Here is a 14,159-nt window from a genome sequence, read left to right on the forward strand (position 1 = left end):
ATTGTTAGGATTGAGATTAAGAGAATGAAAAGAAGAAAAAGAGTTGGAGAAGCATATGATTTTTTTTCAATTTTTTTATGTTTTACATAATATTTTATTAATAACAGAAAAGTAGAGATGATGGTTGGGATTAGATTTTGCAATATTTATACCGATCTCTCAATAAAAATAATATTCACCCTGCACTCATTTTGTTAAATCAGATATTCAGGTTTTGGATAAGGTATACAAAAAGAGTTTACTTTATGAAGAAAAAGAAAAAAAAAAGTTGGAGATTTAGATCGAATTCAAATCGCATACTTAAACTTTATTTCTACATCACAATCCAATATATCTTGAATTGAAGAAAGACAACCTGAAATTTCTTGCAATAGCAATTAATAGATAAGTTTTGAGCACAAATAAAATTTTCTTACTAGACGACAATACAATTTGTCCAAAGCCAACCTCACTGAAATCCACAACCTTTAAGAACAGAAAACCATTGCAATAGTAATAGGTTCAACTGGAACTACAAAACTTGTACTAGAATTATGGGGCTTACCTAGAAGGCAGCCCTCCAAAAATTAGCGTATGACGCTATCTGCAGCGAGCACACGGTATTCTTTAGTAAAAGGCGAAAGAATAGTTCGCTTTGTGCTCACTGCGCGGCTGCGTGAAAAGCTATGGGACGTTCGAGTCTGTTATGTAGGAGTCAGCTTGATTTGTCTGGTTTCCTTTTTGCGATGTGGGATTTCTATTATGTTTATGCTTTTCTTGGGCCTTGCTTGTTCCACTAAAGAGAATAGGAGGAGACCATTTCACACCCTGGACAGCCTACTGCTATTACTATTACATTTTGGGTTGGGCTCATAAATTTCCATAGACCATAACTTTCCTTTGTACTTGACAATCCAAATCCACTTATTTTACAAACCCATATCACTATGTAAGTTAACCAGGCCTAAGGTTTTATGAGTCTTTATCAACTCCAAACTTACTTTTTAATTAATAAAATGAATTGCAGATTGGATGGAATAAGTTTTTTAAAATCTGATATTTTTCAAATTTAAATCCTATTTTTGATCATGACTATTTCTATATTTGCTCTAATTTTCCATCTTTTGACTCCTCAAGGTGTTCTCTAAGAATTTGTTATTGGTATTGGAAATTTAAATTTCAAGAAATTTATTTTATCAATTTTCACATTTTAAAAGAATGTAATTGATTCAATTTTTTTCAAAAAAAAAAAAAAATTTTATGTTTTTTGAGGAAAAAATATACTTTGTTTTGGAACCTTATACTTTGTAACACATTATTGAATTAGTGGGACTTCCACTAATTATTTTTTCAAAAATAATTATACTTTATATATAGATGGGAGTCCTTAAAATAATGTAATTATACTAAACTTTACCTTAAATCTTAAATCCTAAGATCCTATTTCCTAAAATACTACATCATAAACCCTAAAACCATATCCATAAACCATAATTAAAGCCTAATTTCTCTAAACACTAAAATCTTAAAAATCTAAACCCTAAAATAATATATCATAACTCCTGAAACTTAAACCGTAAATCAAAATATAACTCTAAACTCCTAGACCATAAAATCTTTAAAACCTAAACCCTAAAAATCTAAAACTTTAAATTCTAAAATTGAATTTATTATTTTTAAGACTCGTGATTTATAATTTTTTTTCATACATGAAAAAAAATAAGTATTCTTGAACAATGCATGCAAAACTAATTACTAAGGGCAAAGGGCAAAGATCATCGTAGAAAAAATAGCAAAGTTAGGTGCTTTGGATCCCTACTATATTTATTTTTGTATTCTGTTCTAACAATCACCACTCAAATTGAACAACAACTAGGGCAGGAAGGGCCCCTCTAAAGATATTTAATATTCTTCTTATAAATCTCAATGTATGATATTTAATATTGGAATAGTCTCCTAAGTTGATCTTTCTAGTTGGAATTTTAATCAAAATTATATGTTGATTAGACATTTTATTCCAAATCAACATGGGATAACACATCCATGATCCTTACGCCTAGACATGAACATCTGAAATGTAAAGTTTGAATTGACGAACACATCTGTATGTAATCACTAGATATGCTTCGATACCATATTAATTAAAAAGATCAGGCCTATGTCACTCCACTAAAACTAACTCAAGGAGTGGAGATGCCGAAGTCTTATTATTTTAACTAAATACAATGTCTTATATTTTATTTGGTTGATCTAACCCAAATAAGCTCATATAACTCTTTCTTCATCATCTATCTTCTTACCTAATCGTTTTCGATTCACAAATTATAATAATAAGTTTTAAAGTGAGGAGACACGAGAGAGCATTGATTTGGTGGTGCTGCACTTTCACAAGAATGACGACAAAACATCAACCATGAGCATAGGAAAGAATCTATACCCCACCATATCTTGGTCTCTTCTCAATGAATCTTCCTTTGTTAGAATCAAGTACAAGTAAAAGGATGCAAAATTACAAATAATAAATATGGTATAAGTAAAGATATGCTTCGAAAAAGGAAAAAAAAAAAAGTTTCCTTTCTCCTCTTTTTTATAAACCCTACTTGATTTTCCTTCATCAAACGCTAATTAACCCCTTACTATATATTGCAGCACGCCTGCATTTTATCTCTCTTAATTTCTCCTGTCTCCGCCCATATATGCATAGATCCAAATTTTAATATCATAAAAATGATTTTTTTTTCCAACAAGTTGAAGAGAATTTCATTGGTACATTTCAATTTTTTTAAAAGAAAAATAGAAAGTAAACTTGCATGGCCCCATTTTGTATGAGCATGAGTACTATCTTATCCAAATTACACAAGCGCCACAGATATATTATCAAATGAGAATAACCTTCTCCTTCTTATATATATATAATTTAGAATCACAAGTAAAGATAAAATATATCCAAAACACGAAATGCTTATCAAGATTGAGCTTCTACAATTCTCATTCACACAATAAGCATTTCTCCCCATGTCTTCTTCTTCTTCTACTACTACTTCTGATAAACAATAATGCATCAAAAGAACGATTACCCCTTTTTCCAATTTCTTTTCTTTATTCAAAGATTCCAAAAAAATAAAAAAGCAATAATAAAAAAAAAATACTCTTCCTTTATGGCCCTACTGGGACCAACCTATATCACTACATAACCGTATTCAAAGATTCCATAGTTCCATCAACTTCACTTAATAAAAAGAAGAAAATAATCTAGATTCTTGAATAGACTAATATGGTCTCAAGATTTAAAATTTCAAAGTAATTTTTTATATTTTGAATTTTAAAAAATGGTAATTTAACCATTCCGAGTGATATGAATTTCACAATAAGAAAAAAAAAAAAAAAAAAGATCGAATCAGAAGTGGGGATGCAATTGATGACGTGAAGTGAAATGTCGGAAAGGTTTAAACGTATCCATATTTGTACGTAATGAAAAATACTGTATAGGTATCACTTTTATTTCATACAGATTCCTCCAAAAGTTGCTTAAGGTTATTGTCAACCAATCATCACCGCCAACCCCATTAGCCTATGGATCGTGACTTTTGCAATTTGACACCGCCGGCCTTAGCCGGGTCCATCCGTAGCTTTCTGCTTGCATTTTTAGATGGAAATACTCTAATTAATACTTTATACCAAAAATAGCAACTAAATATATCATTAAAAACAGATATTTGAAGGTGTTGAAAAAATGCAACCTATGTCAAGATTTCTTACGTCCTTTAATAAATATTGAAGGTGAAAAATTTTAGATTTGAGTTTTCATTATTCGTAAAATTACAGAAATTTAGATAAAACGAAAAACATATGTTACGGGATATTATCAATGTCCAATTAATTATGAAAAAAAAATGAAAGACGGAAAAAAAATACTAAAATTAATATATAACTCTTTTTATAATTAATTAAGCATTATTTTTGACAATTAAATAAATATTGTTTGAAAGGAACAAATGGGGCGACATATATAATTCTTAACCACAAAAAAGTTTCCTAATATTGTAATTTGAATTTCTTTTTCAATTATTCCATTTTTCTTGAACAAGAGAGTCTATTTTACAAGATTTTACCCATCCTAGAGGGTAGAGCTAGACTTATAGGTTGGGGCATGTCTATAATCAACTTGCACCTTAAAAAGCAATGGTACATATCACACCACCACCCTCATAGATGATAATAATTCTGATGCTTCCTCTCATTCTTTTTTTTTTTTTTTTTTTTTTTTGAAAAAAAGGGATTATATTAAAATAAATTCACAATTTGATAATTTGGTCTTTGAATTTTTATTGAATTTAAAAAATTAATTTTTAAACTAATTCAGGGCATAAATGAAAATAATAAAAATTTGTGAAGTAAATTAATATTAATCCAATATATTAAGAGAAACTTTATGAGGTATTTTTGTATGGTTTTCACAATCACTAGCTATATAGAACACAGGAGCTGACTGCTACTTGTATGGTCTGAAGACAATGAATAATGATTCAGTTGTTTGTCTGTCAAACATCTCTTCGTATATATCCTTATGATAATAATTAATAAATACCCATTTTCTTTTGTCTTGAAGTAAAATGAAGGCACCTAATAAAATTTTAAATGTACAATAATTTATAATATTCTGTACAAATTATTAATTTTTATAAAATAATAAATATTTTACTAATATTTTGTAAAGATGGAGGTTTCTTGCAAGTCACCATTTTACAAAATCATAAGTGATTATTTATAGGTTGTCTGATTATAAAATGATAGGTTCGATTATCAATATTTTTTGTAATATTTCCTGATATTTTATAAAAAATGAATTTTTTTTCCTGATATATATGTAAATTTAGTAAAATTAATAATCATAATTGAGATTCCTTAAAAAAAAAAAAAAAGAGAATTGGAGTAGATAGGAATAAGAATATTTTATTATTGGAAAAAAGGAAGAAGAAATAGTGATTTAAAGTTATAATTTTGTTTAAGCCCTAATCATAAAGTTTTAAATTTCATTTGATACTCGTTGATAAAGTAAATATTTGTTAAAAATATTTTTTCTTAGTGACGACTCAGTGTAATTTAATTTCAGCCATATACATATAATCAATACAAAAAAAAAAAAAAAATCATATCAAATATACTAATTATCAATTTCTGATATACTCCTCCCATAAAAATACATTTATCTCTATTTTCATATAGATTAAGAAAAAAAACTTAATAATATTATTCAAATAATAAATATCTTTATAGGCCGGAGGAAGTATAACAATGTGAATCTTCATCACTCACAAATATTAGCCTGGGACGAGATTTTTCTTCGAAATTTCGAATAAAAAAAAGCAATAATTTAAAAACTATGATAAGTTAAAAATAAGGTGCAAGTAGGCAAACCCAAGGAATCAATATATGTGTCTTTGCCGCACCATCTCAGCAAAAGACCAAGTAAACTATACCTTTGTTTTTGTATTACAAGTGGTATGTTCTTGGAACCTATATACACATGTAGCTGGCCACCCATTTCATGTTTGATTTTTCTGTTCTATAATTTTTCAATATGTGGAATAACGTCTTAAAGTAAAAAAGAAAATCTTTGTTCCTTGCAAAATGCTAATGCATATATTATTACATAAAAGTCAACAAATACCGAATTTGGTTAAGCAGAAAGAACTCAATTTTTTAAATAAGAGGTCCAGTGTTTAATTTTTATAAATAATGAAAATTTCTGTTAAAAGCATTTTTCCTTATGAGTCTGATATGGTGTAAGCAGAATTGAATTTAATCTAATGAATTAAGAACATTTGTAGTATAATTAAAAATAAATAAATTAGGAATACACATATAAAAAAAAGACACTTCATCGTTTAGAAAGAATATTAATTCGTAGCGATTATAATGTAGATTTAATATATAAATACATCATAATAAAAATTAATATCTCATACCATTAGTTCTATATAAGTTAAAATAATTATTTTCCAAAACAACTAAAGAATAATCATTTTCTTAAATAAATGTTTTTTTATAAAAATTAATTTTCAATCTCAACGCTAATTATTAAAATTGTGTGCTTTTATTTTTGTAAAAAGAAAAGCATGAAAAGTAGATATTAAGACTGCCTATGGAAGAACTGCCCAATATGCAGCAGAGGGTCCCAGCTTCATCATTTTGTGGAACCTTTGTTGGAGAAAAGAACATCACATAATCATTGTACGGTATTGGGCAGCCAGCTTGCTTTGGAATGTTGTTGAGTTACGTGGTGCACTGTATTAAATGTGTATCACAACTTTGTGGCGACTATTCTATTTTGCCAATTTTTTTTTTTATTAAACATTGTTAATTTTATTTTTTTTGCGAAAAGTTAAAGTTTGATGTTTTAGTTGGTTAGTGTAGATTTGCGGTGATTTACAAAAAATAATAATATTTTTTTGGTATATGTGTAGATCGAAGACAAATTAAGTCTTATTCCAAAATAATTATATAAATATATATAAAAAAAAAAAGGAAAATGAAAGAATAATGTCTAAATGGAAGCCAATGAAATATTCTAATAGCTCATAATAAAGTTCTTCATAATATTCCTACTTATCTTAAATTAAGCGTTATTTTCAACGGAGATATCAATTTTAATCAAATTGCCATCACAAAAGAGAATAAAAATTATCAACAAATGATTGTATCAACTAGAGTGGCTAAATTTTTGGATAAACTTCGATTGTGTTTGACAATAATTTTTCAAATAGATTTTAGCTTATTTAAAATTACTATTTTTTATAGTATTCAGTAATATTATATTTAAATTAGTTTTTAAACGCTAAAATAGTGTTTTATGAGAAATTAATCTTCTAATATTTAGCTTTCAAAAGCTACTAGTTTATATACTACTAAAACAACTATTAAAATAATTAATTTTACCGAACATACTCCATATTTACAAAATTAAGGTATAAAACTTATAATTATCTTCGGTTAGAGTCTGAATTAGTTCTATCCATATAAACAGATGGAGGGATCCAATGATGGAAAAAAGAAAAGAGAACAAATATAAATAAAATGTTAAATAAAAAAAATATGTGGTACGATGGAAAGCATGGATTTGATGCCAAATTGAAAAAGTAAATAGCAAGTAAGGCCATTGGTTTGTCCATGTGATATTAAGTAGACTCTTCCTAACAAGATGGAATTTTACCAACATATGAAAACAGGAACAGGTTAATCTGCATAAAATCTTATCCTGAGATTTCTATACTTTGTCTATGCTCATCTTTTTAGGCTGTAACGCAATAATCAGATTGCTTTATTTGTCCCAAGGAATGGGAATTTAATTTTACTGTTAATAAGTACATTTTTGTATAGGAAATTATTGTGGTCGGCTTTTGCCGGTCCAGCTAACGTTCTGTTAGATTTTGGCTGTGTTGAAGTTAATGGGTTGGATTGTCCACAGCTCGATTCAAACCCAAGTCCATAAGATTAAGGTTTTTTTTTTTTTTTTTTTTTAAATTTGAGATATTATATTTGAACATTTTGTTTAAGCTTTGTTCGGTAACAATTTTTTGAATAGCTTTTAGAATTTTGATCGATTAAAACGCTAAATGTTATTTTTTATAGCGTTCGACGATATAGCATTTCATTTTTTACGAACAGACATTTATTCAATTGATCGAAATTTATAACACATTTGGACTTTTTTTTTTAAAAAAAATTATAAATAAAAGTAGCAAATAGATTATCAGATTCACCAATGTGGTAGACATGCATAGATGCCAATATACTCAGATCGGTCTAGTTGGAGATTGCCAGAATTTATACTTAACTAAAGATTTGAAGGTAATTAGCCATGTTAAAGTGAAGGTAAATAATATTCAAACGTTGATATTTTGCACTTTTGAGGTGCTTTCACCTTCCCATATCTATGTATGTGTGAATGACTTATGTATACCTGTTATATATGGTGGGCAAGCTATAAAATTCTTTAATACAAACGAGGATATTATTAGTAATTCACTAAAAAAAACACAAATTAATAAAAAAATATATATATATTTTCCAAATAGCAATGAACCATTTTGGTTTGGTTTCTGTTGATCTTATAACTATTTTAAGGAAATTCACATACTTAATCCTTTATTTTTATAATCATTTATTTCCCTTGTTAAGGAAATTCACATACTTAAAATTTATCTAACTATTTTATATATGGAAATAACTTAGGTATATGGGGTGTATTTCTAGTGTATAATCTTATCCATATACCAAAGTAATCCAATAAAATCATTTTAGTTCAAATAGGAAAGAAAGATAAAATGGTTCCAAATTATAATAATTTTCCTTAAATGGCAATTAGTTATTGATTTGGTGTATGAGTGTACGTATACATAGAGAATAAACAGATATTGTACATGTTGTATTAGAATACTGAAAAGGAGAATTTTAACTATTTTAATATTGATTGGGTTAGTAGTTGAACAAATGTCTCGTGAGATTAGAAATTTAAATTTTCATAACTTTTCTCTTTAAAATTTTCTTATATAAAACAAATGAAGTGTGTTCAGTTTTATAATTGGATTAAAATATTAACGGAATTATAAGTTGGGATCTCATAATTAATTTGATTATAATTTAGTTTTTTTCTCGGACGATTTAAAATAAAAAGAAACTACTTCGAAGGAAAAGATAAAAGTGTTAAAAGGAATCATAATTTAGGTTTACAACTTCACTTTATTTATTTTTGTGGTTCTTAAGGAGACAAATCATTGAAATTCTATTTTCCAAGATTTATTTTCGAAATGGGCCTACCACAGAGTCTCTCCCAACTCAAAACCTCTGCCTATAAAAGAGCAAGGCATGCCACCTCTTTTGCACATACAATATATCCATCCATCTCTCTTTTGACTACCTATACAACACTTTCTTTTTCAGTCTTTCTGTTAGAAATAACAATTAACTACTAAAAAATGGCGTCAAGCTCAATGTCCTCTCGTGGGTCTGCCTCATGGACTGCACAGCAGAACAAAGCCTTTGAAAGGGCTTTGGCTGTATACGACAAAGACACACCAGACCGTTGGGCCAATGTCGCCAGGGCTGTTGGCGGCAAAACTGCCGATGAAGTTAAGAGGCACTATGAGCTTCTCGTGCGGGATGTCAAGTATATCGAGTCTGGCCAAGTCCCCTTCCCTAATTACAGGACCACAGGGACCAGAGGTATATAAACAGTATTATCTTATCTTTTGTATTTTATGAATTTAACAGTCTTTCTTTTTGAAAGAATATATAAATATGTTGAACAACATATGGAGGGTTCATAGCCCATTCCATCGAACCAGGCATAGAACCAGTAGCTCGAGCAAGCAAAATAGCTAGTTGGTTGAACGATGTTTATATATACTTTAAAAAACATCAGTTATAATACCAACAAACCTTACTTTTTCCGATGTTTTTGTCCATAAAATAAGTCAAAAATATGCAGCCAAAGTCATGCCAGAATCAAAGGGTAAATGAATCTTTATAATAAGAACAGCAATAAGAAAAGAAAAGGGGCTTTCATGGTCTCAGTAAAGTCTTTAACTTTAATTGGATTCTCCTTCTCTGCAAATCCTTTAAGCTTCTTTTTTTTTTTTTCCCCGGCTTTTCAACTTCTAGAGAACACTTCAAAAGATGGAATTTTTTGCATTTTGACTACTATAGGCTCAAGTCTCATCAACTAGTAATAAGCATCCTAAAAGCCAAATGGGATACTGAGAATAATTTGGAGCCTTAATCAAAAAGAGTATATCCAATATCCTCATGAAAATTCAATTTAAATGGTCCAAAATTACGTGTACACTAGAAAATATACGATGCAAAATCTAAATTTTATGCCCCACCAGCACTTTTCACGTGGCTTACACAAATAATGATTTTGACTTATTTTTTATATATATAGTAATGTAGCTATCAACCCAATTATACATAATTATTATCATGAAAACGATTCAAATTTATTTAATTTTTAAAATTTTCTGCAAGTATCTACTACCCTGCCCATTTTTCGAATATAAGACCAATCTGGTTTTGGGTTTGTGGGATACATATCTATTATGAGAGCTATCTGAAATTTGATTTTCTAATGCAGGATGAAAAATCTGAAGCTATAATGAAGTACAAGAAACTGAAGCATGATCAAGAAGAACCATATTCTCTATCTCTATTATCAATTTCCTCTTGTTGCATTGTTAGTAATATTATATAGTATAACTAGTAGTAGTAAACCCTATTTCAAGAATCGCGAAATGGGATCTTTTTCTGTTCTAGCAGTTGTCAACTAGTTGTTCTTATTCTAGTGATGCTATGTATAATTAATTTAGCACATATATAATATTAGTGTATTAATTAAAAAAAAAAAAAAAAAGCAAGGCACATCAAATCTTGTGATTCTTGCATAAGTTCTCTTTGTGTAAGTCTGTAATATTTTCTCTAAGATTACTGTATGTAACATTCCATAAATTAATTAATAATCTTGTATTTTCTTTTGTTGATTAGTGTGGGTTTGCTTTTTCTTTTTTTTTTTTTCCTTTAATTTTCTCTTTATATACATGTATTGCATATGGGAACTTGAAAATGAATGTCGTTATTGATTAATGATTATATTTTTTGAATGCGAAAAATATTAAAATTCCTCCTTTTTAATTAAGAATAGAAGAAAAATAAATATTGTATAAATGAATGTTCCAATATTATACACTATATGAACGTCAGGTCGTTCTTCTCGTTTTTAGGCTTGAACCTATAAGCACTCATTATCACTTTTATTGTCAAAAAGGGTCCAAAAGAAATTTATAGTTAACCCTTATTTCACAAATTTCAAATTTGTGTTTGGTACGGAAAAAAAATTTATGAGTTGAATTCTATGGATTTAAATATAACTAAAATTAAATTCTACGAAAAAATGAAAAATTTTCAAATGAATTCTATAAACTTAAACAATCCAAAACTTTACGACAAAACTATTCTTCCTCCTAACTTTTGAAAATTATTATACCAAAAGCATTTTAATAACAAAAAGCAAATGAATTTTCAATTTTTAAATTTATTTCAATTATGTTAAATACTCATATATTGAATTCATAATTTATTTTAATTTAAAAATACTATCCCTCATTATCATTAATATCTTTTTTTAATGAAAATATAATTATATTCTTATTAATACCAATTACAATTGTTTAATTTTAGTAAATACAAACACCTAATAAAAAAAATTAATTTCCTTTTTATTTAGTGGTTTTGTCGCCACAAGTTATTAGAAAATGGGAAGAGGTATATCTCTCACTTTATAGTTCCTCTTAATCATTGACCTCCCAAAAGATGGAACAAAGAAAAGAAACTTCTAGAACTTATTACTTTGGCTAAACTCCATGCATATCATAAATTTTAGTTATAAAAAAATCCAGAATTTGAATAGAAAGAATTAAGACTAAAACCCAATTATTATTGGTTGCTTTCCAATCCAATAGAGAAAAAGACACATTGCTTCAACAAATCTCGTAGGGTCATAACCCAGTCTTTAAGGTTAACGCGTCTGACTTGCCCCCCAAACGTGGGGCACTTACCCTTTTCAGCGTCAAATATGGCATAACTTAATGACCATAATTATTACCTCACTAAGCTCAAAAATCTTTATATATTTATGCTTTGTCGTTATTCGTCGTCGTATAATATAATACACAAGTCTTGCCCAAGTTGCAAACTAGGAAGCAATTCTAAAATTAAACCACGGGTAATTTATTATTTAATCCCTCAAGTTTTACAAAATTAACCAATTAATCTAAGGTTTTGCCAAAATATTTAGCTAGTCCCTCAGTTTTAACTCCGTCTAATTAAAAGGTCCTTCCGTCCGAAAAGTTGGTTTTTTTCCGTTAATTATAGACTAAAAGACTAAAACACCCCTCCCTAGCTGACGTGGACCATAAGGGAAAATTATTATCTAGTCCCTCAGGTTTTACACAATTATCTAACTAATCCCAAGTTTTGCGCAAATATCTAATTAGTCCCTCAGGTTTAACTCCGTCTAATTGAAAGGTCCTTCCGTCCAAAAAGTTAGTTTTTTTCCTTTAATTGAAGACTAAAAGACTAAAACACCCCTCCCTAGCTGACGTGGGCCAGTATAAAGCAATAATGATATACCTAGTTTGTTTCCCTTTTGTTCCTTCCATGCCATAATGATATACCTAGTTTATCTTTTGCACAGATAACCTTGCATTAAATATTAATATTCATATTCAAAGTTATGAAATTATAATAATATAGGTGGCAATAATAATTACTTTTTTTATCTATAAATAACTATTATTTTAGAGCCGGTATTTTCTCCGCAAATATCTTTTTTTTTTAGAATATTAATGAGTAATTAATTTTTTTTTCAATTTTATCCTTATTTATATTAAATTTAATAATTATTTTTATAATTTTCCAAAATCATATAACATCTCCTCTCTTACTTAAGGTTACGTAATAAAATTAATTAATATTTTATTATAATTTATAAGAATAATTTACTTACTTAATTACCATAAAAACATTAAAAGTATTTATGAATAGATGGAATACTTTGTTTTTTTTTTTTAGATTTTATCAATGATAATAGTAATATTTCTTGATAAAATTTGCATATTAAATATGAATAAAATATAAAATTATGTTTATTACTTTTTTTCTAAAAAAGAAACTATGATGATAATTTGGGGTAAAAAGAAAAATGAGGTATTTACTTTTTTGAAGAGGTATTTACTTTCATGATTCACTTAAATTTAATAATATTTAATTAGAACATCAAATTAATTTTTTTATCCTTTTTTTAATACTGTCTTTGTTCCATAATACTTGTCAGATTTGAGAAAATAGTTTGTTCTAAAATATTTGTCTAATTTAGTCTAAAATACTTGTTATATTTGCGGTTTTAAGGAGTAATAAATATTTTTTTCATATTTACCCTTTGTGTATGATTAATAATTATTACTTCAATTTAATGATTTTCTTAGAGATTAATATTAAATTAAGAGTAATATTGTCAAAATTTATTCAATAATTTATTATAATTTATACAAATTTAATAATTTTTTTAAAAGACATGAAATTCTAAATGTGACGAATATTATAGAATAAGATAGTAATATTTTAGAGACATAATTATATTTAATGGTTTTCGATTTGCAAATATTCATAATCTAAAACTAAACCGTACATTTAAGAGAGAAAAATGATTATGTCTCCATCGACTTTATATGAAACTCTTCAATTTTCATTTTTAAATTTAGCGAAGCTAATTTTCCTACTCGTGTAATTAAGCTTAGTCTATACAATTCTACATGTGCATAAAATTATAGGAAAAATTATTATTTAGTCTTTTAATTTATACAATTCCCTCCCTTATCGCTTCATACTGGTCCACGTCAGCTAGAGAGAGGTGTTTTATTCTTTTAGTCTTCAATTAATGGAAAAAAACTAACTTTTCGGACGGAAGGACCTTTCAATTAGACGGAGTTAAACCTGAGGGACTAGTTAGATATTTGCGCAAAACTTGGGATTAGTTAGATAATTATGTAAAACCTGAGGGACTAGATGATAATTTTCCCTTATGGTCCACGTCAGCTAGGGAGGGGTGTTTTAGCCTTTTAGTCTATAATTAACTGAAAAAAATCAACTTTTCGGACGGAAGGACCTTTTAATTAGACGGAGTTAAACCTGAGGGACTAACTAGATATTTTGGCAAAACTTTGGATTAGTTGGTTAATTTTGTAAAACCTGAGGGACTAAATAATAAATTTCCCATTAAACCACATGCATAAATCCAACCTTTTGTCGCGAGGAATTTACAAGTATCTCTTAAAATTTTAAATTTTAATAATATTATATATCTCTTTATAATAATAATAATTATTTTTAAAAAATTTAACGGTTTATACAAAATATTGATATGATGTGTAATTAATATAATAATTTCACATTTTTAACTATTCAGTAAATTTTTAATTTGATTTAAATTATAATTTAGAGCATGCGACAGAAAATTTTCGCAAATTGAAGTTATTTGATTATAACATAAAGTGTTTAACAGACCAAATTAGCAATACCATAAAATTTTTCACAAGTAAAAGGGTGCTAAACAAAATAAGGAACTA

General features: G+C 27.7%; 1 protein-coding gene and 1 non-coding gene across 2 annotated transcripts; one reads left to right on the forward strand and one right to left on the reverse strand.

Annotated features, from left to right (window-relative positions):
• Positions 1-536: 536 nt before the first annotated feature.
• Positions 537-653, reverse strand: LOC119369283 (U5 spliceosomal RNA). The gene has a single exon (XR_005176959.2). It is a non-coding gene; the product is annotated as a U5 spliceosomal RNA (small nuclear RNA).
• Positions 654-8,859: 8,206 nt separating this feature from the next.
• On the forward strand, positions 8,860-10,520 carry RL1 (RAD-like 1). The gene is made up of 2 exons (XM_089715985.1): positions 8,860-9,204; positions 10,115-10,520. Exons 1-2 carry the CDS (start codon positions 8,958-8,960, stop codon positions 10,117-10,119), a joined length of 252 nt encoding a protein of 83 aa, XP_089572111.1. The 5' UTR covers positions 8,860-8,957; the 3' UTR covers positions 10,120-10,520.
• The last annotated feature ends 3,639 nt before the right edge of the window (positions 10,521-14,159 follow it).

Source organism: Jatropha curcas, chromosome 11, assembly GCF_041381405.1.
Source record: "Jatropha curcas cultivar XTBG-Jc1 chromosome 11, XTBG_Jcur_1.0, whole genome shotgun sequence".
Taxonomy (NCBI): Eukaryota; Viridiplantae; Streptophyta; class Magnoliopsida; order Malpighiales; family Euphorbiaceae; genus Jatropha; species Jatropha curcas.

Coding starts and splice junctions, on each gene's coding strand:
- RL1 (XM_089715985.1), top strand. CDS start 8,958: ATGGCGTCAAGCTCAATGTCCTCTCGTGGGTCTGCCTCATGGACTGCA.